The sequence below is a fragment of the Cricetulus griseus genome, chromosome 8 (assembly GCF_003668045.3).
Source record: "Cricetulus griseus strain 17A/GY chromosome 8, alternate assembly CriGri-PICRH-1.0, whole genome shotgun sequence".
NCBI lineage: Eukaryota > Metazoa > Chordata > Mammalia > Rodentia > Cricetidae > Cricetulus > Cricetulus griseus.
The window spans coordinates 63514598-63533439 of NC_048601.1; the positions used below are offsets into that span (position 1 = coordinate 63514598).

The 18842-nt window shown below is 44.2% G+C and overlaps 2 protein-coding genes across 2 annotated transcripts in view; one reads left to right on the forward strand and one right to left on the reverse strand.

Moving 5' to 3' along the window:
- Positions 1-4888, forward strand: part of Reep1 (receptor accessory protein 1) — a 51386-nt gene extending 46498 nt beyond the window's left edge. Inside the window, exon 9 of the mRNA XM_035449045.1 lies at positions 2062-4888. Coding sequence (XP_035304936.1) covers positions 2062-2133 — 72 coding nt within the window. The 3' untranslated portion in view covers positions 2134-4888. The remainder of the gene's footprint in view (positions 1-2061) is intronic.
- A 5261-nt stretch (positions 4889-10149) lies between these two features.
- Positions 10150-18141, reverse strand: Mrpl35 (mitochondrial ribosomal protein L35). Its single transcript, XM_027429523.2, has 4 exons — positions 18009-18141; positions 13420-13609; positions 12307-12451; positions 10150-10527 (listed from the first exon to the last, which is right to left on the reverse strand). Exons 1-4 carry the CDS (start codon positions 18049-18051, stop codon positions 10339-10341), a joined length of 567 nt encoding a protein of 188 aa, XP_027285324.1. The 5' UTR covers positions 18052-18141; the 3' UTR covers positions 10150-10338.
- Between the last annotated feature and the right edge of the window lie 701 nt (positions 18142-18842).

The window sequence follows — 18842 nt, forward strand, 5'->3', positions numbered from 1 at the left end:
TCTCCTTCACTCTGAGATGAAAGCTACAGTTACCTCAGATGTAGGAGTTGCTTCATTCCTGCCCAAGATGGATCATTTCATCTCTCTCATATATTATCATATATGGGGCCTCCCATATATACTAGGCAAGCATTCTCCCACTGAACTATGTCCCCAGCCAGCCAGTATGGATAAGTTCTGGGTACTGGACTAGTTCTATTTGTCTCAGAGCCTGGGAAACCTCGAGATGGGGAGAGTTCACTCTGAATATCCCAGGGCCCAGGGATTATGCTTTTGTTTGTTTTCAAGACAGGATTTCTCTAAGTAGCCCCTAGCTGTAGACCAGACTTTTCTCGAACTCACAGAGATCCGCCTGCCTCTGCCTCCCTAGGATTAAAGGTGTGCACCACCACCACCTGGCCTTTTTAAAACAAAAACAAAAACAAAAACAAAAACAGGGTCCCATTGTGCAGCCCAAGCTGGCCTCAAACTCCCTCTGTTTGATCCTCCTGATCCTCCAGCCTCTGTCTTCGGAGTACCTTTGGAGTACCTTGCTCACAGGTGTGCACCACCACACCTAGTTGTGGTTCTGTTTAAAGCTTTGCACATGACTCCCTGCTTACTGTAATGTCCAAGAAATCGGTGCCTAAAAAGGGACGTTTTTCTTGCCACCGTCTCAGCCTAAGTCCAGAAGTGAGCAGTGAACGTCTCTTACCAGTGAAGCCACGGCCTGCGGGGCACTGAACCTATTCCCGCTTGGGTGCTTACCTTGCACTGGGCTAGTCAGTCACCAAGAGATGGTGATGAGAGGGACAAAGGCTTCACTTCAGGCTGGTGGGCAGTGAGGGGCAATATCAAATTCCCTGGGCCTAGTTACAAAGCCCTCTGCTGTGGGGCTTATACAAAACATATCTCGTGGGTAGAGTGATTGTTTAGCAATGTATGAGCCCTGGGTTCAATGCTCCAGTGTGGGAGGAGAACAGAGAAACATGTAGCCAGGTGTGGAGCCCATCTGTCATCTCAACTCACTGGGTAGGCTGGAGCAGGAGGATCACAAGCTTGATGCCAGTCTGGACTACAAAATGATCTCATGGCCACCTTGAGTTACTTAGAAAGACTTAATCTCAAATGAGTGAACACTAACCAGGCCACTCTGAGAGACAAAGGTGGCTGTGTGTGGCCAGGCAGGTCAGAGTCAAGGAGTCTCCTAGACAAGTGACTTTTGAGCCTGTGCTCACAGGGGGGACAAGTACAAGACAGAGAAAGGGGGAATAGGGCTTCCAGTCATAAGGGACCTCAGGATGAAAATACAGTGCAGAGGAAGTTTCTGTCCTCATAGAGAAACTTGGGCTGTGGACAGTGGATTGAGGCCAGCTCTATGAACCCTATCAGGTGGTGTGCTAGACGAGTCATCTGTCTTCTTTATTTCAGTCACAATGTCTCCTGTGTTTTGTGCCTCCCCTTAGAGAAATAGTCCCTGTAGTCATCGTTGGAGAGATGGATGAGATTGGTGTTGGTCTTGGTGTTGTGGCTTGCTGGATAGTAAAAAGTTTCATGTCCAGAATGAAGCCTGGAAGTGTGGGACATACACCAGAAAAGTTCCCAGAGGAAATACAGAAATAAGCAAAGGGCCAGGCATTGGTGGCGCACGCCTTTAATCCCAGCACTCGGGAGGCAGAGGCAGGCAGATCTCTGTGAGTTCGAGGCCAGTCTGGTCTACAAGAGCTAGTTCCAGGACAGCCTCCAAAGCCACAGAGAAACCCTGTCTCGAAAAACAAAAAATGAAAGAAATAAGCAAAGGGCTGGAGCTGTCTCTGGTTCAACTCATTTGAAACAAGGAAGGCATGCCATTCTGCACAGCATCTCCCTTTGGACTCAGGAACCCGTGATGGCCTTCTCATGGGGCTTGTTCTCACCTCACAAGGTGCAAGGGTGGGACTCCAGTAACTGATTGCTGTTGTGGGGACCCCAGCTCTACCCACTAGGGGTTGCTGATCAAAGGAGGCTCCCCCAGATGCTGTCCCCCAAGATCCCACCCCTGAAGCCACATGGAGGATGCCCTTTCTCTGCTCTCTCTACCAGGCACCGCCTAGAACCCTTCGATACCGCTTCAGGAAGAAAAGTACCTCATCCTCGGCCACGGAAACCACGTGAGTGAGATGAGCCAACAGCACCGGATCCACAGACGTCTCTCCTCTGCCTTAAAGAGCTAGTCACTAGTAACAAGGAAGTGCGCAGGCTGGGTGTGCTTCGAGTGTGCAGCCTCACAGACATGGCCTTTATTCGCTCCCCTCTTCTGCCTTTGAGAATTTTCTGTTCTTTCCTTCTTGTTCCTGGGGGAGAGGCTAAAGGGAAAAGGTGGTGGTGGAGGTGACCTTTTTCCGTCTTCTGGGGTTAGTAATTTTCCGCAATTGGATTGTCATTGTGGCCACAATGTTTTTAGATATATATAAGCACTCTTACTCTGCTGCTGAGATGGACGTTTGTAATTTATTTGTTGCATAGTTTTTAGTCCTGTAAATGCAAACGAAGTGATCTTTTTAAAAACCCTTTTTGTTGTTCTTGGTACTAATACATTGGACTATTATGTATATATTTAAGGCTTTTAGCTTAATGTAATGAACTTGCAAGGGCTGCCAGAGGTTCTGGTAAGTGAGAGAGCTGCAAAAAAAAGAAAAAAGAAAGAAAGAAACGTAGACAAATATTTTGATTCTAGACCATGTTTCCAACCTGCTTACCAAGCCAGTGCCAGTAGGGCATGCCTTCTCCTGCCCAAAGATGGCCCATGTTCTTCAAGTGGCTGTGCAGCCCACACAGCAGAGCTGAGCCAGGAGCGCAGGGTCTCAGCCACAGGAAGGAAGGAAGGTTGCTGAGTCAGGGAAGAGGACTCAAGATCAGAAGCTTCTGAGCCCTTCTGGGGACACTGAACCTGCCTCACCCTTAGCAGAACCGTTTGCGGGACATGGAGACTCAACTGATGGAAGAATTCCAAGTATCTCAGAAACACTTGGCAAGAGTATTTCTCCTTCAGGGACCAGTGCTGTGGCTGATTTCTCCAGGAGGAAGAGCCTGCATCTGAGCACCTTGTTTTAGAGAACACTAAGCAAAGAGAAAAGGCTAGAAGTAGGCTTTGTTTCAGATGTGCTCATATAACACCAAAAGGCAGAATCTGGGGTGGACTGAGGCTGAGATCCACGGGCAGCTGTGGCTCTTGCTCCCCTCTGGCTTGTGTGGAAGATGAATGAAATGGACTGACACTCATGTTCACTCCATGTCTTCGTGGATCGCATTGACAATTTTGACAAGTGTTTGACTTAGATGACATGGTGTAGTCTAGGGAGCTGCCCATCCTTCTGAGAGCTGAGCCAAATTGTAGGGCTAGTCTATTTGTGCTTAGAGTTGGTGTTTTCTTTCCATGTAATGCATGCAGTGGTCACAACCTAGTTACTCATATTTGGATTGTGTTTGTTCATAGCTATGCATTGAAGACTAGAGAAGTAGTGTTGTATACCATATAGAACTGTCAATAACTGCAGACAGGTTCGATTACAAAGCCCTCTGTTACTGAGCTACGCAAACATGCACTGGGAGATTGTCAGACTATATTAGCTGGACCTTGGCCACTTCACAAAGGGTTTTAGTTGAAGTTCATTGCTGCCAGATACACCTAGTGAAATTCTCCAAAAGTAGTTTTATATTTTAGAACTAACCCTAGGGAACTAACTCAAAAGCTGGTGACTGGGAGGCAAATAGTCTGCCTGTGGCCCACACCCATCTGAATCTGTTAAGAAAAACATCTGTCCTGTCAGGCTCACCAAACAGTTCCAGACAAGCGAAATGATAGCCTGTAAAATGTATGAACCTGTCAGTTGGGTGTATCTGGGATGCAGAGAAACAGGTGCAGAAAAGCCTGAGAGAAGCAGCTTTGCAGCTCCCCACCCCAACTCACCCCCAAGTAATAAACAGCTTTAGGAGCAGAGTTTAAGTCCTATTATATTTTCACATTTTACAACGGGAAGTCATGTTAGGCTCTCGAGTTTGCACTCAGCTATGCCAAAACCGTTTGCAGCACTCCTCCCAGACATACTGTATTACTTCTTGTTCCAGACTTTAAAATATACAGGTATCTAAACTGTTGTCTCACTGTAAATGTACTACTTTTCCTTCAAGTGTTTACTAGGGGGTTGTCTCCTCTTTTAAAGACACTTACTATAGAGCTGAGCACAGCTGTCTTGTTTCTCGAAAACTGTGTTTACTTTTTGGACAAGCTGTGCATTTGTACGTGGACTGACATGATGTGAATGCCCCCGTCCATGTAGTGTGTGGTGCTCTGTCTAGAGAAGAGAAATGAATGTTTCTACTTTGCTGGCTTACACACAGGCTGTTTACAAGTGCTAGCTCGAAAGTCTGCACTTGTCTCAGCTTTGCGTTCCTGGCCTTGGAGCACATGCTCCATTGCTGAAGCTGTGAGATGAGGTCTCATGCTTACCAACCGGAGATTTAGTCATAATCTCTCCTGACTCTGTGAATAGCTTGCTCACTCTGCTGGCCTTTGATATGTATGTTCTCCGTAGTAAACTGTCCATGTGTTTGTGTTAAGAGTGCTTGTCACCACAACCATCGTGTAGCCTTCCCAGTTCTTGCACAGTATTTGAAGTGTTGGAAGTGGTGAAAGATGTGCTTCTCCTTCAGACAGTGACACTCAGAAGTTGATGTTCTGGATTGTGACTGTACACACTTCCTCTAGTTTATTTCCGAAGCCTCTAGAATGAGCTATAATTAAATAGTATACTGGACCGTGTCTCTAAGGGATGTAAATTGCAGTATTCCAAAAGCTGAAGCTCTGCTGATTTGTTATAATGCCTGATAAACATCTTGAATAAAGTCTTAACATTTTTCTTTTAAAAAATTGTGATGTTGGGCTTATGAGAAAGGAGGAAATACCTTTATTATTTTGGTTTTTTTTTTAAACCATTACTGACCTAGACCAGCAGGTCATTCCTCAGTGATCCTAAGGGGGAGTACCAGGAGATGAGAAGATAAAGAAAATAAAAGCTGGGGTTGGGAGTCATGTACAAGCTATGTCTTATCCCAGACAAGTTTATTAAGAAGTACATCATCTTAAACATAGTTTTTGGGGAGGTGGGATGGGGGCGGAGTCAGCAGGAAGCTGATCAAGCAGTGCTGCACAAAGGGGACACAGGGTATCTCAAGTGCATCACAGACCCAGCACACATCAACATTGGGACCGATAACTCCAGTCTCCTCAAGGGAAAAGGCCAACTTCCTAGAAAACAAAACCTTAACTCCTTTAAGGGCTTGACCCTAGCTCCAGACCAGACTGCCAAGTCTACTCCCGGGCAAGGACACAGAACTAGGTTCTTTCATCGTAGCCTCTGAGAAAGCCTTGGATTGGCTGGCTCTCAGCAAATTATGTGCATGTGTGTGCCTGTATGCAAGGGTGCAGGTACCTGAGGAGGCCAGAGGAGTGCACCAGATCCCTTGGAGCTGGGATTACAGTAGTTGTGAACCACCAGATGTAGGTTCTGGGAATCAAACCTGGGTCCTCTTAGCACTCTTAACCACTGTACCACCTCAGCAAACCCAAAATACTTTTTGAAAATGTGGGTAGGGCTGATAAGAAGTAAAAGTACTTGCCAACAAGCCTAATGACTTTAGTTTAAACCCTGGGACACACCAGGCAGTGGTGGTGCACGCCTTTAATTCAAGCACTCAGGAAGCAGAGGCTGGCAGATCTCTGAGTTAGAGGCTAGCCAGGTCTACAGATCGAGTTCCAGGACAGCCAGGGCTACACAGAGAAACCCTGTCTTGATAAAAAACCCAAAACAAAACAAAAACAACAAACCCTGGGACCCCAGGGTAAAAAGAAAAGAAGATCCTCTTGCAAGTTGTCTTCTGACCTCCACTGGTCTGCTGTGGTGCACATCTCCCTCTCCTCAAATTAAACAAGTAAACTGTAATAGAATTGTTTTCAATGCAGGAGGGTCTAGGGATGCAGTTCAGTTGGCAGAGTGTCCAACTAATATGCACAAAGTTCTGGGTCTTAGCCCTAGTACCATATAAACCAGATATAGTGGGACATACCTGCAATCCCAGCACTCAAGAGGCAGAGCAGGAAGATCAGAAGTTCAAGGGAATTCTCAGCGACATAGAGATTGAGACAGGCCTGAAACATGAGACCCTGTCTCAGAAATAGAAAAGTAAAAATTATAAATAAATTAGTTTAAAAAGTTTAAATGTGGGGCAGAGTTTAAGAGCACTGACTGTTCTTCCAGAGGTCCTGAGTTCAATTCCCAGCAACCACATGGTGGCTCACAAACATCCTTATGAGATCTGGTGCCCTCTCTGGTGTGCAGATATACATGGAAGCAGAATGTTGCATACATAATAAATAAATAAAATCTTAAAAAAAAAAAGAAAAAGAAAAATTAAAAAAAAAAGTTTAAATGTGAGCCGGGCAGTGGTGACGCATGCCTTTAATCTCAGCACTCGGGAGGCAGAGGCAGGCAGATCTCTGTGAGTTCGAGACCAGCCTGGTCTACAAGTGCTAGTTCCAGGACAGCCTGCAAAGCCACAGAGAAACCCTGTCTCGAAAACAAAACAAAACAAAAGTTTAAATGTAGAAGGTAACAAGGGTTAGAAACTGAGTGTTTAACTACTTCCTAGTCTGGAAACTTGCTCACCATAATGGATGACTGGAAGGAAAAATTTCACAAACCCAGCTGATCATACAACTATTAACCTTAAGGCGTCCTACTGCTTTAAAGATGAGTGGAGACTGGGTACCAGTGAAAACATGATAAGTTCACTTGTAGGCAGTCTGACTTTTGTGTGCTGTTTCCTTCTTGAGTGTTTCTTCACCTGCAGACAGGGAGTAGCTCTGCAGGTTAGAAAAGGCTTGTGCGTGTGTGGATGGTAAAGAGGCCTTAACACTCTGCATCCCTTGCCTTTAAACCATGAGCATCAGGCACGGGGGCCTTAGCTGTCACAGAGTGCTCGTACAGGTGTATCCAGCACCACAGAAACAGGATTCAAAAGCACATGCCTCCCATCCATCCCAGAACTCAGAGAGGTAGGGCCAGGAGGGTCAGAAGTTCAACGTCATCCTCAGTTACACATGAACTTAAGGCCAGCTCCATCTAAGTGAGACTATCTCAAAAACCAACCAACAATAAGACAGCAGTCTCCCTGCAGCTTCACTGGGAGGTCAGAGAGGACCTTCCACCATCAGAGTTAATCACAGTTGTTTTCATGGCTTTTATACTACACACTGGAAAATAGACGGTAGAGTCAGGGGGCAGAAAACAGGAAGAGATGGGAAGAAAGGCTAGTAATCCATTCATTTACTTGTTTACTGAGCCAGGGCCATGCACCTGCAGAGTTGACAAGTAGAAAGCAAAGTCGCACAACTTCAGAATTGAACTGGTAGAGATATGAAGTACTTACTAATAGTGTCAGATCACTGTCATTTGTTGATTAAGATCCGAGTTGTCCTATCTTGTTAGAAAATCAAAGGAAGCACACAAGATCCCAAATAGTTAAACAGGGATTCTAGGATGCATAAGCTGTATTTTAGAGTAATTTAAGCCTCTGTAAGCTTTAGCTGCCTCCAATTTATATTAGGGATAAATGCTGGCTCCTTTATAAGGCTAGCATGAGGCCCAGCAGATTTTCGAAGACATACTCAAATATACCAAATGTTTAATACATTGCATGTAAATAAACAAGTATACATATACTTGATCATCATTTAGGCAGGCCATTTTTACTGTCAAACTAAAAACTCAGCTCTGATGAAAAGCTCCCCTACCCATAAACAAAAGCTGTATGGATGAAAACCCCTTCCCATACACAGTGTGCCCACAGCCCTTCTACCTCAGCCTGTGGTTGCGGGTCCTTCCCTGACTAGCCTGTCCTTGGCCACAGGGGAAGCCAAGGTGCTGAGGCCATGTAACAAAGACCTGACTCCAGAGAAGTTCTGAGGCTGTGCAGTGTCTTCCTTCTATATTCTGCAGCACCAGCTCTTCCCAGTACCACAAATGTACTGGAAGCAGGAGCTGTGCAGGTGAGGAAATGCAAAAGCCCCACAGTACTCAGCTTCTGCCACCTCTGGAGTGTGAACACCCACAGGAAGAACCGCCAGAACAGAAGCCATTTGGTGTATGAGGTGCTCACGCTGCACATCTGGTCCCACAAATACAAGCATCCTCGGCCTTCTGGCTTCACGTCATTCTCCACCTCTCTCCATTTAATGAACAAAAGCCCTGGCTTCAATGAATGGCCCTCAAGTTCCTAGCCTGACATGCCACAGAACTTCAGTTGATTATCTTATCCGACCAAATGGAGGAATTTCATGTTATCATCCAAGGTTTCAAACAGTAATTCATTCATAATTCTATTTAATGAGAGTTTTCAACTTGGCAGGCTGCTTTGTTTGAAAATGTCTCCAGATAATTCTAACAGGAGAGCTAAGAGTTGCTGTCTTGAACTGTAGCCATCACTTGCCACTCTGTAAGTAAACAGTATGTAACTCTTGCATCATTTGTCCCATCCAAGTACTAACAGGCCAGACCCTGCTTAGCTTCTGAGAGCAGACAAAATCATGTGCATTCAGGATGGTACAGCCATAGTCTCTTGCCATTTCTAAAACGAGTGATACTGTTGCCCTCTAGCACAGCAGAGAGCCCAGTCTCATCAAATGACAGATACTACTTAGTTACCACAATGTGTTTTTGGAGAATTCTGGAAAAAGCCTATTCTAACAAATGAAAATAAGAAATCTCAAGTAGGGGGGCTGGAGAGATAGTTCAGAGGTTAAGAGCACTGACTGTTCTTCCAGAGGTTCTGAGTTTAACTCCCAGCAACCACATGGTGGCTCATAACCATCTGTAATGTGATCTGGTACCCTCTTCTGGCACGCACTGTATACATGATAAATAAATAAATAATCTTAAAAAAAAAAGAAATCTCAAGTAGATAATCTTTTAAAAAATACAGTGCATTTGAAAATTTGGGCAGAAAGCTGGAGAGACAGTTTAGCAGTTAAGAGCCCCTGGTTGTTCTTGCAGAGGACCCAGGTTCAATTCCCAGCACCCACATAGTGGCTCACAACCATGTGTAATTCCAATGCCAGTGGACCCAACAATCTTCTTCTGGCTCCAAGGGCACCAGGCACCAACCTGGTGCACATACATACATGCAAAACACTCATATACATAAAAAATAAAAATTGAAGTCAGAAAGAAAAATTGGGCAGGAAGAGTTTTTTGTATAGCTGTGTGTTTCAAGAAGGATATATGGAAAGGTGATTTACTTTTATGAAAACTATCCTGTTACATTGGGCGGTGGTGGCACACACCTTTAATTCCAGAACTTGGGAGGCAGAGGCAGACGGATCTCTGTGAGTTTGAGGCAAGCCTGGTCTACAGAGTGTAGACCTCCACAGGCTCCAAAGCTATTGTTGAAATAAAATGAATGATAACTGTCATAAACACAAAGAACCCAGGACACAAGATGAAACCACAATGCCACCCTATGTCACCTCTACACAAAACTGCTCACAACTGCTGTTTTACTCCACATGAACCTGCTAATACAACCAAGAGGGCCTGGGTAGGGTCTTGACCCCAAAACAGGCAAGCTCTACATTGCATGGTGGGTTAAGGTTTATGATGAAAAGGCAAGCTGTCCCATTTAAGAGTCCCTTGGCAATTAGAGACAGGAGAAGACAAGAGCGGAGGGCTGTAATGTTAAAAGGAACCTCAAAGGTTCAAACTGAGTAGTCTGAGGGAATATAAACTTTATATAAGCAAAAGAGAAGATGAAAAGTGATGAATAGAGTCACACACGTTGCAGAGCTGAGGCATAAAGCCCCATCATCGTCTGCCCCATCCAATTCCTGCCCTTCCCAAAGCTGGGGTGGGGAAGTCTCAGGTAGGAGATCAAACTGTGCGGTAGTTCCTGAGTTCCAAGGTACTCATTGTTGAAATGTATCATGCATCATATTGAGGATTGGCACATAGGATGTCTGCCTGGTATGTGCAAGGTCCTGGATGCAATCTCAACCCCACAAAAAGACCCACTGTGTTTTTCCTCACTCAAGATTCTTTGCAACTAACGGGAACGAAGAAAGCCATTACGATTTTTGGAAATAATGCACAAAATAACTTTTAATTCCATGACCAACTCTGGGAATATTTAATACATGGACTTTTAAGCACAATGGTGATATTCTGTTTGTCAATCAGTTGGTACAGTTTACCACATACTCACTTCTGCAAGGATATCATGTACACAAAGATCCACATTCCATAGTTGGGAGCCTATGAAAGCTCTGAACTATACTCTCAGGTTCGTTCGATCATGGTACATCAGGTAAGGATCATCAGCATACCAGTTGCGCCTCTTCCAGAAAGACGTGGTCATTTTATCCAGGAGTTTACTCTGGGTCTTGTTGCAGAACACAAATTCCCTTAAGCGCTTTTTTCTTGCCGTTGACTTTTTCCATAATTTTTTCTTATAGCCAGCCTATGAGATAATGTTACAAAGACATTTTAAAAATCACAAAGGCAGCAGGGTATGGTAGCACATGCCTTTGATCCCACAAATGGCTTTGGATGTCGTATGCGTAGAATCCTAATTTATGGTCCTACTCATTACCACTAGCATTCTTTAAGATGACTCTGCAATAAGAACACACTAGAAACCTTAGTTTCTAGGTCAGAAATGGAAGCAAGGGACAGCAAGGGACACCTGGATGAAACCATACCACAAAAAATACTTCTAGGTTGAGTTAACTCACCCTGTTTTTCTTTTCTTTTCCTTTTTTTTTTTTTTTTTTTTTGTTTGTTTTGTTTTTTCAAGACAAGGTTTCTCTCTGTGTAGCCTTGGCTGTTCTGGAACTCACTCTGTAGACCAGGCTGGCTTCAAACTTGGAAATCTGCCTGCCTCTACCTCCTCAGTGCTGGGATTAAAGGCATGTGCCACCACAGCCTGATGACTTTTATTTTTCTATAAGTTAAATTTTGATAAAGCTGGCAAAATGGCTTAGGCAATAAAGGTGTTTGTCTCAGAAGCCTGATGACCTGAGTAGATTCTTGGAACCCAGGTATAAGGGTAGAGGAAAAGAAACCCCCAAACCCATAAAGGTGGAAGGAGAGACCTACTCCATACAGTTGCTCTGTGACCTCCAAACACATGCTTTGGCAAAGTAAATATATAAAATGAGATTCTGGGCTGCAGAGATGGCTCAGAGGTTAAGAGCACTGGCTGCTCTTCCAGAGGTCCTGAGTTCAATTCCCAGCAACCACATGGGGGCTTCACAACCATCTATAATGAGATCTGGTGCCCTCTTCTGGTGTGCAGGCTGAACAATGTATACATAATAAATAAATCTTTAAAAAAAAATGAGATTCTGATGAAGCATAACTTTCTGTACAAGACACAAGCTGGGGTAAGTACTGCTGAAGAGTTTATCAGGACTTTACAGTAACCAAGAGTTCAGAGCCCCAAAACAGGGACAAACAGGGGCTGGAGAGGTGGCCATGGGCTAAGAGCATTTGTTATTCTTGCAGAGAATCCACAAGACAGCTCACAATCATCTTTAACTCTTGTTCCAGAAGAACAAGTGCCCTCTTCCAGCTTCTGCACGCACCAGGCATGCACAAGACAGCTCACAATCATCTTTAACTCTTGTTCCAGGACAACAAGTGCCCTCTTCCAGCTTCTGCATGCACCAGGCATGCACATGAACATACATACATGCAGGCAAACACATACACATAAAATAAATAAACCTAAAAACAAATAAGCAAAAGAGTGACTAGAAATGAAGGAAAGAAAATCACTCATGTCACACTAAACGACCTGGCATAATAAAAGGGAAAACTATTTCCAATAGTTCAAAAAGAACCATCAGAACTGCCGTGTAGCTTCTTCTGGACACCTGAGCCCCTGCTAACTAGGAATAACACGCTTGTCTCAATGGAGAAATGAGCTGAGTTCTAATCCACACATTTATCTACAAACTTAGGGCTGTCTCTAAGATAACGGACAATCTCTCCGCCCTTCCAGTAGTGACTGCACCTGCTCTATGAAGATGCCATTCTCAATAATGCTTTACTTTATTCACATCCATGTCCTTTCTCTGCACACGGATGGACAGAGTGCCGGCAAAGCGGGCACCTTAGTGCGACCGGAAAGAGCTACTAATGAGATGAGAGAACACACTATGGTTAGGCTCACTGAACTCAGCTGCATCTTGATTTCCTGTCTTCCAACCAGGTAACAAACAGTGTAAAGACTCACTTTTCTCCTTAGCCAAAGGCCAGAATGAAGTCGAAGGAACCGATGGACGACCGATTTTACTGTCTTCCTCTTGCCTTTCCGTGTGCTGCAGTACGTTAGAGTTCTGACAGGCGGCTTCAGGACACTGGGAACCAATGCAGCCACTCTAAATACAGTTTTTAAAATGTAGCAATCAGACTGATTGAAGGACAAGACCCATTACACTGCTCCACTGGAGGGAACTGACCTTTAGCACACTTTACTTCAAGTGACACTAAGCACAAAGAATGGCAACCTTCTCAATTTCAAGCCTTCTAAAATCTGCCCCTTCAGGGAGAGGTAGAGCCTGTATTTAGCACATACAAGACTCTGGGTCCAATTCCCTAACACCAAAAATAAAACCCACCTATTCAACCACTCAGAGAGAATTTATCCCACTATATTCTAATCACATGGTTTCTAATCTATCTGACTATCTGAGTATAAACTCCTTGAGGACTTCAGATTGTTTTATTTATGCACGTTCTGCAAGTACAGTGCTGGGTACCTATGAGTGCTTAACTGAGTATCTGCCGACTGACTGACTGACTACCACACAGAAAGCTGACATCTCATTTGATCTCTGGTTTGCCCAACATCTTCCATCTGGGAACCACATGAACAGCATCAGAAATGAGCCCAGGAGTGGAGGTAGATATCACTAGCCTAGCACATACAAGGCCCTAGGTTCCTTCCCCAGAGCCACAAATATTGAAAAGCCAGGCATGGCGTGCATTCCTATAATCCTAGCACTCCAGAGACTGAGTCAGGAGGGTGACTAGAAGTTCAAGACTACACGGCAAGATGGGAAGGAAGTGCTCTGTGCTGTAGTTCCTGTTCTGGCATCTAGGATACCAATCCTATTTTCCAACTCAGTCAGGTGGTGTGTATCATAAACCAGGCAGACCAAGATTATCTACTTCTAAAATGCCTTGACCACATTTTATGGATTTTGCAGTACTAGGTATAGAAGAAAGAGCTTCACCAATGGGGTGCAATGACTGTACCACTGAGCTACATGCCCAGCCTAGGCACAAATACTTTAGAAAATTTTGTGTAAATATTGTTTAAATATGTAATTGGAATGTACTCTACCTATTAAGGACTGTTGCAGTATGCCCATGTGTCAGGTTTCTGACAGATGTGACAAGTCTTGGAGCAAAGGAAACAACTGGTGTCTGAATGTGTCTAAAATGAATGGTGCACAGTGCAGAAGTAAGACAGGCATTCTTTGCATAGTTCCGATAGGTTGAAGATGCCAAAACATTCAGGGGCCGTAATATTCCTGCAAAGAAGAGAGAAGACCATGTACTGAATATGCTCTAACACAGACACCCATATATTATCCTGCCTGGAAACTAAGTCAGACCTACCAGAAGGTTCCTGAACCCAGAGACACAGAGGGAGCTTTTTACTAACTTCATCGATATGTAACTTACATGGATAAAATCACCCATTTTTATATACACAATGGTTTTTACAAAACATAGAATTCTACAACCATCACATACTCCAGGTTGACATGTCTTAGCTCTATGCCCAGCAATGAGGAACAAGATATGTGTAAGATTAATCTCCTCCCCCCCACACCAATTTTATACCACAAGGAGACAGCCCCTCCAGATTCAGTGTGGCAGTGGGTCAGAGACATAACAGCTGGACAGACAGACTGGAGAGAAGACTCAAAGGAAAGCAGTTCCCCTGACAGTAACAGACCTGCTGGCAGTGCTCTCACCTGTAATCTCAACACTGAAAGTGGGAGGAGGATCAGGAATTCAAGGCTGTCCTTTGCTATAGAGCAAGTTTGAGGTCAGCCTAAGCTGCATGAGACCCTTCCTCAAAAATACAAGACGCAAAACAAAGGCAAACAAACAAAAAAAATCAATAGGGGCTAGAAAGATGACTCAGTGGTTAAAAGTGCATACTGCTCTTGCCAAGGACCTGAGTTTGGTTCCCAGGCCCACACAAGTGGTCCACAACTCCAGGAGAGCTGCTGCCTCTGGCCTCCCTCCAACATCTGCACGCATGTGTCCACAAGCATGTGCACATACTCTCACACACATGCACACAATACACATAATTAAAATAATAAAAACAATTGTTTTAAAGGGCTAGGTGATGGCTTAGTGAGTGAACTGCTTGCTATGCAAGCATGAAAACTTGAGGTAGGAGCCCCAGCAGCCAAGCAAAAGCTGAACATAGTACCATCGCAGTACTGGGGTAAGAAAGAGGTAGAGACAGGCGCTTACTAGAAAGATCCAGGTTTAGTGAGACATCACAAAAAATAAGCCAAAGAGCCACAGAAGGCTCTCAATGTTAAGGCCAAGCCTCCACAAGCACATGTATTGGCATGCACACCTGCCCACCCACATGTGTGTGCACACACAAAAGGAAAGGAAAGGAAAGCAAGAAAATAAACACTTCCAAGGAGAACCCACTTAGGGAAGGACAAACAACATTAGCAAAAAGCCTTGGTGCTGAAACAAATACAGCTATGGATGGGAACAGCAGGATCAGGCCTAGCAGAGGCTGTGCACTGCTTCCCAACCACAGCAGAAATGCCCAGGAACAGGCTGTGGGGATGAGGCTGAGCAGCAGAGTTGAGAAGGCAAAGATTCGTGAATTGGAGATTATCCTCTTTGCCAACCTGCTCTCCTAAGGCCATTCTGCAAATCAGAGAGGATCATAGGGCTTACTTGTTTAGTACTTTCTAGTCAACTTTAATGTGAGACTCAAGAACATACATGCTAAAAATGTTTCATGAGATGATGGAAATGTCTTAAGGTCGGAATTTGGTGATTATTTTGTCTTTAAACTAGATGCATAAAAATAAGTATTTTAGAGCTAGGGAAATGACCTGGATGTTAAAGTGATTCCTACACAAACATAAGGGCCTGAGTTTGATGCCCAGAATTCATGTAAAATTGTAATTCCAAACCTGGGGAGGTAGAGCCAGGTGGATCCCAGGGTTTGTTGGCTAGCCAGTCTCATCAGTGAGTGCCACATCCCAGAGAGACCAAGTCTCAAAAAACAAGATGGACTGCTCCTGAGTGTGACACCCAAGTCTATCTCCAGACATGTACCTGCAAGCACACACATGTGTACACACCCTCACATAAAAACATAGCCACAAATAAAAGTATAGTAAATTCTACTCCAATAAAGTTAGTTTAAAAAGAGGAAAGTCAAGCCTGGAATGGAGGCACAGGCAGGTAAGTCCAATACTTGGGAGGCGGAAGCAGGAGATCCAGAGTTCAAGGCCAGATTCTATCTCAAAACACAAATGCCAGCAACAGTTTGATCTGGGTGCAGAGGCCCATGCCTTCAATTCGAGCACTCCAGAGACAGAGGCAGATCACCACAAATACCAGCCAATCCTATAGATAGCATGCTCCAGGTTAACCTGGGCCACATCGTAAAACCTTTTCTCCAAACCAAAAACAAACAGACAAACAAAAACCCAAACAAACAAACCCAAAAAACAAACTCTACCTAATCTGATAGCCAAGTTGAACAGTGGTCCACTGTAGTGTATAAATGACAGCGTTTGAGCCAGCATTGTGAACAGGAGCAAATTACTTGACCTTATATTCATTTCCCTCAAGTTTGAATTAGTTAATTATGGAGGTTACATGAGATACAACACAAAGTGATTTACTAGGGCTTGACCCAGAAAAAAACACTTAAAACAGTGCTGTGCTGAAGAAAGCCAGATATGAGGCCCAAACATCTGGACTCTCAGCACTGAGAAGCTAAGAAGGACTGAGAGTTTAAGACCAGACTGGGAAAAAAGAAATTTCTTCTATCATTCTTTTAAATGTTTTCAGTGGAATTTAAATGTCATAGCGAGGGCCAATGAGATGGCTCAGTTAAGAGCCCAACAATCTCAGTTCACTCCTGAGAACCCATGATGGAAGAGAACCAACTTCCAAAAGTTATTTGATGATCTCCATAAGGCTACTGTGGCGTGCATTGTCCCCACACACAAACAAAACTAATTATATGATCTATATATGATCTATATCATCTATTTTTAAAATGTAAGGGATCAAGGACTAATAACAAGTAAATCAAAATAAAAACCTTTAATCAAAAGACAGTGGACACCACTGCATAACCTTTAGATTTATGAAATTGTGCAGGTCTTAGGGCTAGAGAAATGGCTCAGCAGTTAAGAGCACTTGTTACACTTGCAGAGGACCAGGGTTCAGTTCCCAGTACCACATGGCAGCTCACATAACTTCAGTTCCAAAGGATCTGGCACCCTCTTCTGGCCTCCAAGGGCACCATGTAAACATGAAGTACAATTAGGCAAAACACTCATGCATGTAAAATTTAATAAGTAAATATTTTTTAAAAGTGTAGGTCTGATAATACTAAATATCAGGGAGGCTATGGAGCCTCTACTGCTAAAATGATTAAATCAGCACATTCCTTTAGAAAATAGTTTATACATGGGCCCTCTGACCCAGTAATTCCACAGCTAGTTACACACACACACACACACACACACACACACACACACACAAACCCCTTAGTAACATTCTTGCATTCATAAACCAGAATGTAATACCAGTAAGGTTTGTTTATCACATCATCCAACCAGGTGTCCTGGCTCACATCTGTAATCCCAGCACTGAGAGGTCGAGACAGCCATCCTGGGGTATATGAGACTCTGACTTAAATGAGAAACCCAAATTAAACCCACTCAGGTGTCCATCAGAAACAGAACAGAGAACTGTGGCACATAAGAACACATAGCAGTGAGAAAGCAAAAAGGTTTCATGAAAAACAAACCCCACTGAGTAAAAGGAAACCAGACACTCACTACACTACATACATGAATATAAAATTAATGTAAAGTTCAAAGCCAGACAAAATATGTTATTGAGAGATGAAGGTATAGTTGCTAAAGTGTTTATGGAGGGAACAGGCAAACGAATAATGACTGGGTGGAAAGGGACTTGTCTTGAACTGGTGTTAGTTACACATATGTCCACTTTATATAGAGTTGCTAAACCATTCGTGTATGTCATATGAACTTTTCATTATACATATTTCAAAACTCACAAAGCTTCCCATTTGTAAGCCCTGGTGCCTGGAAATTTTATCCGCCCCCCCTCCCCTTGGCCTTCTGTCTATTCTCCCACAGAACTTTATCCCTACAGTATAACTTGTGTAAGTAACTTACTGATCATTGCTATCGTACACCAGTGATTTTAACTTCTCCCGTCACCCCCGTATTTCCCCGTCGGAGGGGCGTACTTCAAAACGAATGTGGCCAGTCTCTTGACACTGGCACTCGGTTCTCAAGCATACTTCGATGCTTTAGGGGCTTGCGTTTAACCCGCGGGTGGGATGAGCCCCCTTTTGCCGCTATAGAACCAAAAATTCAGGGAGATTCCATGCCTCTCAAGGTCAAAGGTCGCGGGAGGCGGGCTGAGCCTCTAACTGGGAAAAATGGAATCGTGGGTGTCACCATCGCCTCCTCGACCTCAGTCTCGGGTCGGCTTCCCAGAGCAGGGTGGACGCGGGCCACGGATACGACCCCGCGCAAGGCGGCGCGCACACCACCTCGTGTGCGCGGAGAACATTCGCAGCAAACCTGTTAACTTCCCGACTAAACGCCCACTCCCTCCCCGCGCCAGTTCTTTCCCGGGGGAAGACGTCCATGGAGTACTGACCTGAAGCGGCTCTCAGCGCACCTGTGAAGACGGACGCCGCCATCTTGCTACCTGACTACGGTGGCTGCAGTGGACCACAAACCAGAACAAGAAGATGAGCAACGCAGCGGAGGAGGAGTCAAGGGGAACAGGCGTGGCCAAGGGCAGGCAATCTGAACTGTGCCTTTATGCCAGGTTTTTTTTTTTTTTGTTTTTTTTTTTTTTTTTTTTTTTTTTAGATTTTATTTATTTATTATGTATACAACATTCTGCTTCCATGTATATTTGCACACCAGAAGAGGGCACCAGATCTCATAACGGATGGTTGTGAGCCACCATGTGGTTGCTGGGAATTGAATTCAGGACCTCTGGAAGAGCAGCCGGTGCTCTTAACCTCTGCGCCATCTCTCCAGCCCCTTTTATGCCAGGTTTTACCCTAAATCAACGACATTCTTATTATATATTTTGTGTGCGTGCAGGTTTGGGTCCATGCATACCACCGCGTGCCTGTGGAGGTTAGAGCAGAACTTGCAGGAGCCTGTTCTGTCCAAACTCCCCATTTTTGCAACAAGGTCTCCCCAGATCTCTAAGGTGACTTGGAACTCCTGGGCTCAAGTGATCTTACTTCAAATATAGCTGACAGTAAGGATAACAGTTGCTGTTGCTGAGCCAGCATGGGTTATGTAAAGTATCTTAAAAAGAAAATTTTAAAAAGCAAAACTAAGGTGAAAAAGAAGGAAGAGAAAGATCCAAAATACCAAGAAAGAAAAACACAGGACTCATTTAGAGAGTGGTTGTTTAATTTTGACCTCAGGACTCTTACACTCTATCGAGGAGCTAGCAGTGGCAACATAC